The sequence below is a fragment of the Frankliniella occidentalis genome, unplaced genomic scaffold (genome assembly GCF_000697945.3).
Source record: "Frankliniella occidentalis isolate FOCC.00 unplaced genomic scaffold, Focc_3.1 Scaffold4, whole genome shotgun sequence".
Classification (NCBI taxonomy): domain Eukaryota; kingdom Metazoa; phylum Arthropoda; class Insecta; order Thysanoptera; family Thripidae; genus Frankliniella; species Frankliniella occidentalis.
Window position 1 is genome coordinate 165,202 of NW_026267134.1, and position 8,002 is coordinate 173,203.

Below are 8,002 nucleotides of genomic sequence, written 5' to 3' on the forward strand. Positions count from 1 at the left end.
GCACGCGGCTATTTGAGGTGAGTCGTCTGGAGAGGTAGTCCACAACGCCCTTCAGAATAAAACTACACCGTGTCGAGCGCACAACAACCGCCGACCCCACCCATGGCCGCGCTGTTCACTGTGAGAAAAATCTCAAGAGTTAGCGCAATAAAAGAGAGACAGAAAGTGTGTGTGTGAGGGGGAGGGGGGGGGGTCCAACTGGGAAAGTAGGAAGGGGGAGGATGCGCGCTGCGCGTGGAATAGAGGATCGTAGGAAATTGTTTGTTGAAATCGGCAAACAGCATCCCAGCGTGGAGCCTACTACCACCCGACCCGCGTCGCGTCCCCGGGGCGCGCGGGGCGGGGCGCTTTCGGGTGACCGTGCACAACAAGCTTGTTGTGACACCGCACGTCTGTCTGGGGACGATAAACAGAGTCATGCCTAGTACGATGTTTCTGATCGGAGCACTCTTAAAAAAATTGTTCGTAAATTGCCGAGGCATTACAGGTAGCTCTATTTATTTACAAAGTATTCTTGGCTTTTGCTTATTCGTAAAGATTTTATTTGTGAATTTACAAAAACGTCTTGTAACTTTACAAACTTTTTCTGTTGTTTCCTCGTACTTATACTCTTTTTAGCATTAACTTTCATAAAACTCGATAAAACCTTGTTCATCCGTTCTTTCAAGGCAAGACTAATGTGAATTCTTTTGTTTTGAATTCACAATAGTTTTTTAAAGTGGGCGATGCAGAAACAGTTGATTGTAAGTAGAAGACAATTGAAATGGACGATGCTGTCCCATTTATCGAGGGCCATACGTCGTCACTTTCCTCATCAGAATGGCACAGCAGCTCCCCTCCCGCCCCAATCGTCGCGCTCGCCAGTGCAATGGCCCCGGCAGCTCGGCACTTCAGGGATTGCAGCCTCGATCGCGGAGCCCGCCCACGCCACTCCACGCCCCACCACGCGCTGCACTGCTCTCTCTATCCACGCCTTAATTGGCAAAGTGAGCTGATTGTATTCCCAGCAATAAATTGCGAGCCTTTGGAAAGCCGAGCCGGCACTACTCCCCTTCCGCCTCCCCCTCCTGCAGAACCACTCTGCTGCTCGGCAACTCTGTACTACAGGACCGATAATTCACGATAAATCGACGTATCTTCGCCCAACTTCTGTGTGTGCTGAAATAATGAAATCGGATCTAACCCACCCCGACCAACCCCGCACTCCCTCTGCTCCACCAACGTAGACTGCGCGGGCCCACGTTCAAATACCCAGCATGTTATGTTCTTTTACCAGTAATATTTCTTTTTTACCTTTCCCTTTTACTACCCCCTAAAAAAATCTCACGGGCGCACAGAAAAAGAGCGAGACAGGTCTCTAAACTTCTCATAAATTTGAACGGCCCCGCGCTGGCTGCCTCTGTCGCACCCCCTGACAAGGGTCGGCGTGAGAGCGACAGAGAGAGTCATCGCGAAAGCATCGTCCTGTTGTGTCCTCGCCTTTTCATGTCTGACCGTGCAGCTCAACGCCATTGTCTAAACCACGCCTTTCTTCCTCTCTCACATACACACAGAAAGAAAAATAATAAAAAAAATCAGAGCTTCGGCCTATTGTTTGGCTCAACTCGAATTATTAAATCCACATCGCGCTTGGTGGGGGAGAACGGGGTGGGAGGGGGTGGGGGGAGGGTGTGCGAGGCAGAGGCGCCATCGGTACGTTCGCCTCAACTTTTGTCTGACGGACGCTTCAGCGATAACTGATGACGGACGCACACAATTTTGTGTCTGGGCGATTAAAAAATGGCACATAACGAGACTACAAAACAAATCTGAAAGCGTTACCCTGGCAATGGTTAGACTAATTGTCTTACTATTAGCAGCGAGGAATAAATGATTTATTCAAAACATAAAACTGACGAGAATAAACTTAAGGTGACACAGGACTGAAACTGACAAAAAACAGCTATTTAGAGTTTAAAATCTAGATGCGAATTAAATCGAAAAATCGCTCTCCAAAGCAATTTAAGTTAGTTCATGGCGGCTCTTTTAAGGTATAGTATTCCTATAGTTAAACGTGACTGTGTGCGCAAGAAGGTTTTTAAAATTTCATAACTTTAAAATTCTTTCAGTCCTGTCACCTCAAACAGAGGGGGCATTTACCACCAGAAAACTAGAATACTCGCACAGAGTACTCGGTTTTTCACCAATTTACGTGTATTACATCGGTACAGCACGCTGATAACAGTACCATACTTAAGACGTTGCAAGGAGTAAGATTTGCTGCTTACCTGTAGAGTGGCTCGCCGTCCACGGCCTCGAACCAGAGCACCATGTGCACGTTGTCGTCCTTGGTGGGTGGCTCGATGTCGCACGGCAGGGACACCTTGCGGCCAACCACACCCTCCACGTGCTCCACGGGGACTGCAACAGACAGCACGGGCGGGCTCAGCACACGAACACACACACATCCTAGACGTGGTTGAATACTCGCTGAGAACACCTTTCAAAAGGACCTGATCTGTCTGATACGGTTTCACAGAACTTGCTGCGATCTGCTTAGGCTGAAATCACACTGCGTAGCTGAGAAAGAAAATATAAGCGTTTCACCGACTACCAGTGCTACGGTATCGCGATGAGGGGGCTGAGCAAGAGCGAGCTTAGTACAGGTGGCAGAAGACTACCGTCACACACTGCGTCTTGGACGGGGTGGAAGGGGTGGGAGAGAAGAATCGTACAACAGGTTAATGCCACTGAGGATACACACACACCAACGCGAGTACACTCAACCACAGACTCACCCCCTGTCCATCAAGGCATCTCCCGCACATCCACTGATCTCCTGCCCACCCTCGCCACCGACACAGTAAAGCGACGCGGCGGTGGTGTGGTCTAGTTGGGGGACTCGCACTCAATGGGCCGTAACGCTTGCGGGAGCCCAGCGCCCAGCGCCACCCCCGGCGGGTGCGGTACGGTGTACGGTACGGTGTACGGTACGGTGTACGGTACGGTACGGGTATCGTTGGCACCGTCCAGACAAGTGCCGTGGTTACCACACGGCGAGATGAGAAGGAGTAGGGGATAAAGTCCAGCGGGGCGTGCGGCGATAGAATGAAGCAGGGCGTGAACGTGTCAGAGAGGACGGAGAGGGAGAGAGAGAGAGAACGAAAGAGAGGTGTAACGCGGACGGTGGAAAAAGTAAGGTGCTGGTCGCAGCGAGCGATCGACACCGTTAGCGGAAAGACTAGAGGTGCGCCCTGGTCCAGTGGAGGGTAGCGGAAGAAGAGCGCGACGGTGCACAGGGGCGTAGGCACGGCCCACGACGGTCGTGCTGAGATGGACCGAGTACGGGACCGGGAGACGCCAAAATCGCGTCCAAACGGCCCAACTTGGTCCGGGCGGGGCCGGCAGTGGACCCTCAGGCCTACGCGGGGCGGTGGGGCCCGACCCATAATGATCAAGTTAAGGGGGACCGGGCTTTATGGTCTTAATTTTAGTGGTAGTTAAAAACACTTTAGGGGCGCGAGTGAGCGCGAACGGGGCGAGAGCGACGCTGCGTGGCGGGGAGGGGCGCGAAGAGCCACTTAGACGAGACGCTGTCCGTCCAGCCAGACCAGAGGTGCGGGGTAAGGATTACAGTCTACGCACGCACGCACGCGGCTATTTGAGGTGAGTCGTCTGGAGAGGTAGTCCACAACGCCCTTCAGAATAAAACTACACCGTGTCGAGCGCACAACAACCGCCGACGCCATACATGGCACCGCTGTTCACTGTGAGAAAAATCTCAGCAAGATTGCAACATGTTTTGTATTTATGGGATTTACAGAACGTGTTGTACATTTACAACAACCCATTCACAGTCATCTAAAAATTACAAGTTGATAATAAGCACGAAGTGCTTGTAATTTAACAAATTTAAGTTGTAATAGTTACAATACATGTTATGAAAAAATTTCCTTACAATAAGAATTTCTCATAGTTTTCACTCGTGGACGAAACTTTCCTGTGCGCATCCTCGCACACCGGCATCTGCTGCTGCCCGCGCGCGGGTCATAACGTCATATTACGCGCATCAAGGACACATATTTACAGCGCGGCGCAATAACAGGCGGACGCGCACCGTAAAGAGGCGTCGTCGACACACTTGAGAGCCAATATAGCGCGGCGGCCGGGCTCATACGCCCGGCCCGAATGACCGTCTGTGGACTTAGGGCGCCCTGCTGATAGGCCGCTTCGCGCGCCGGGCCAGGTGACGCACACGGAGCAGGGCCGCAGGAGGCTTCAGAGCTCTGCGTACAGCGGAGGATTACGGACGTGCCCTACAGCCTGCTGCACGCAACTGCGGACCATACTCCGTGTGCACAGCTCCACCACACCAGCATAGCGGAAAAAGTGTTGCTACGCTCTCATTGCCGACAGTGTGTTTTTAAGGCAAAGTCTGCTCCCTCTCCCTAATCTATATATTTCACTAACCATGGGCGAATGGTAAAGTTGTATTTAACACGGAGGGGAGCAAGTGTGGAAATTTTCTTGTCCTTCTTCAAAATGGGCCATGCGTTTGACCATAGTCAACGCTGCACCGCCTCGGAAAACCCAAAACAAAAAAAGGAAGAACGTAGGAGTTTGAAGTTTGAGCTGCGATATAAATTCGATACAACTCAGAGTATCACGCTGCAACCGCGTTTTGGCGCAAAAGAGGGAACTAGGAAATTAAATAAATGGCCATGCATGGTGAGCGTCGATGCAACGGATGAAAGGGGATGATGAGAGTATTGCACCTTTTTTTTTTTATCGCATTTTTGTGTAGCGTGGCGAATCGGCGGGGCGTGGCGGCTGATCATTCAATCAATTGGCACCCCCGACCCCGCCGCATCTCGCCGAGCGCGGCCCCTTGCTGCCGGCAGCGAGCAGGCCCCCGCTTCCTGGACGGATTACACGAGTGTTTGCAGAGCACCTCCACCTCCTCACTGCGCCTCGGTCGCATCAATCACACAGGACGATGGCAGCTGTTTAGGGGCGAGCGGGCGGAGAAGGGGGCGGCGGCGGCGCCAAGTGATAACCTCTCCGGCGAAAGAAACGCGAGGATCGGGGAGGAAATCGCATCGAGTGGGAGAAGGAGGTGGAGGGAGGGAGTAAAGCCGAGTAAACCGGCCATTTTCACGATGACTCTTACACCTATGGTTAGTAGTACATTACACCAAAGGACATTTTTGACCTTGGTTTAAGGTTTTTCCGTTTACAGCGGCACTATTAAAAAAAAATTTTTCGTAAATTACCGAGGAATTACAGGTAGCTCTATTTACATTTACAAAGTATTTACACTGTTTCAGCGGGTTTTCCATGGATTCTTTTCGAGAGAAGTCGGCGTTTTAACCCCCTCCCCCTTTTCTCTCTCACCAACTTCGTGCTATGGCCTGAGGAGGGTTGATCGTAGTGTAGAACCGAGGTAGCCGACCTAGCCTCGCGCCGAGCGCCGGAGCGGCTGGGGGTAGCGGCCCTAGCCTCTCACACCACCCCCAAGCACAAAAGGCGCGATATTCCGAATGCAGATGTCATTGTTCGCGGCACACTCTGTGGTCCCGCGAGCGCCTGGAGATACGGCGGCCACGATACCGGCACCGGAGTAGCCAGGACCGTGAAAGAGCGAAGAGGGAGAAGGAAAACTCCACCGAAAGCATCGCCCCCTCTCTCTCTCTATCTTAGCTACGCCGCTGCCTCGCTGGCCCGGGCCGAGCGCTCGGCCCACAGCTCAGGTAACGGCGAGTGGCGGAGCGTGGCGCATTGTACACTTGCTGTGGGGCCTAATCTCAATCAGATACTCTCCACTCTCAAATTAGACCCTAGCAGGGAATAAAAAAACACACTACACCTCAGAAAAATCCTGGTGGCGTTATTTACGTTTCTTCGGTTGTAAATAACCCCATGAAACGAGTGGTTCCTTTCCCCAAAAGAACACATACAGTACTGCCCACACACACGCGCGCGCGAAAAAAAGGAACACGACGGTAGTAGCAGTTGTTATTTACCGCTTGAGAGGGAGAGGTGGAAATGTTTGAAACGGACTCAATTTCCAACGTTTTTGGCTTTTCGCGGCAGAGTTTGCGAAGCAGACAGGGCGCCTTCACTCTCCTGCCTTCTCAGAATCAGACGTGTTGACTCGCTGCATTATGCTTTGATACTCTCTCCACTCGGCTGCCCCCTATTCAACCCCCTACCGCGTCTGCCTGCTGTACCTGCCGCCCCCGGATCACTCTTGGGAGTTTAGCGGCGGGAGGGACGGGCGGAGAAGAAGGTGACCTCATTACTCTCCTGTGCGGTGTGTGTCTGGAGAGCAAGAGCGAGAGAGCGAGAGCGAGAGAGCGAGAGCGAGAGAGAGAGAGAGAGAGAGAGCAAATTGAGATACGAATAAAACTTGAAGCGGTGAAATAAAATGTATGCGAAATGGCAGAATGAATTCATCTTTTGCCCCACCCGCACGCACACTTCTTGTAAAAGCCATTAAGATTTCGCATCGCTGAAGCAACCGCACCCCCTCACAGTTTAAGGCGAGAGAGGGGGGGGGGGGTGGATAGCAGATTCACGAAGGACTCTTTAAACGCGTGACGCAAAGGGTCGTTCGCCGGTCAGTCGGTCGGCGGCCGCCGCCTGATCCTAATGAGGGGCAGCTAGCTCCCGGGCGGCGCCCTTGCCGCTGCGGCGCCCTTGCCGCTGCTGCGCCCCACGGAGAGCCCCCACCACCGGCCCCCGCCCCCCAGCCGCACATAAATACCGTCCGGTGCGCCCGTAACTTTACTTACGCCTCCTCCTTGGTGCCGCCGCCGCCGCCGTCTGGTCCATCAAGCGTTCTGCTAGTTAGTTTCGAACCGGAGTTTTATCGCACGAGGACCTATAAAAATACACAGCGCGTAACCTATGGGGGCGCCTGAGCGTGTGTGAGCGAGAGCGAGCAGGGGAAACAGGGGGCGTGGAGAGAGGGAGGGCGGTTGTTTCCGATGAGCAAGCTAGTGGTACGGCAGCTGTCACACCACCGTAGCATAGTTAAATAAAAATAAGCGGCCTCACAAAGTATTTAATACCAACCGTGGAGAATATGAAGGTCACCCTTCATTTTTTTTAAACCCACAGCTCTAGGTATTTTGTTTTTGTTTCAACCTTGATAGAGAAAAAAACGGCTTGCTAGACAGGGGAGGCCACACAGTGACCTTGGTGGCCATGGGCATACAGCGAGCAGTGTCGCTTTCCCGACAGGTTTGGCCACTCCACGGCGGATTTTTGCATTGGTATTCTGAGAGTTACAAAACTCTTGAGTTTACTTCAAGTTTCTCAAATTTGTGAAAAAAAGACGCACCAAGCCAATTTCCTCTCGCCCTGCTGCCATGTCTGTCCAGCCGCTCACGGGTAACCTGAGGAGTCGTCGGCGTGAGCGTTAGCGGGGTCGCACGCCTGGCCGGCCGGCACAACCACCTCACCACACACAATGCTATGTAACCCAATCCCTTGTCCAGCGCGGCGCCTCCGAGGACCATTTATCAAGAAGTGCTTGGCCCCGCCCCGCCTTCGCTCCCGCCCGCCCCGCCCTGGAGGGCCGGCGGCCGGCCGAGCCGGACCCACTGCAGACCTCAGCGCGGCGCGGCGCGGCGGCGCCGACGTTTTGGTTCATTAGGCGAGAGCAAATAAAGGAGGGGAGAGAAAAACGGTAGAAATATATCTTGCGCTATCCACACAGCGGCGTACTCGACCCGAAAGGTCGGTTCAGTAGATGGCGGTCGGTAAATCTGCGTTATTGTGTGCGAGGGAAAGAGCTTTCGCGGAATACAGAGACTACCAGACAACGTCACAGCGCAATATAATGGGAAGAGGAGGAAAACTGATGCAGAGCGATGTTCACCTTTGTTCCAAGATTCCAGGAACAGTATGTGGATGCGATCTGGTGAATCTCGAAATGGCACACTGCAGTGTTTGTCTGCCATTTAGAGAGGCAGAGTAGATTTCTTAAAAATACAAAGTTTACTGTCAGGCAAAAAAA

The 8,002-nt window shown here is 52.7% G+C and overlaps 1 protein-coding gene across 1 annotated transcript in view; it reads right to left on the reverse strand.

The window, feature by feature from the left end:
* Positions 1-8,002, reverse strand: part of LOC113218351 (uncharacterized) — a 191,687-nt gene that overhangs the window by 35,509 nt on the left and 148,176 nt on the right. The window contains exon 3 of the mRNA XM_052267492.1: positions 2,268-2,400. Within this exon, the coding sequence (XP_052123452.1) occupies positions 2,268-2,400 (133 nt within the window). The remainder of the gene's footprint in view (positions 1-2,267; positions 2,401-8,002) is intronic.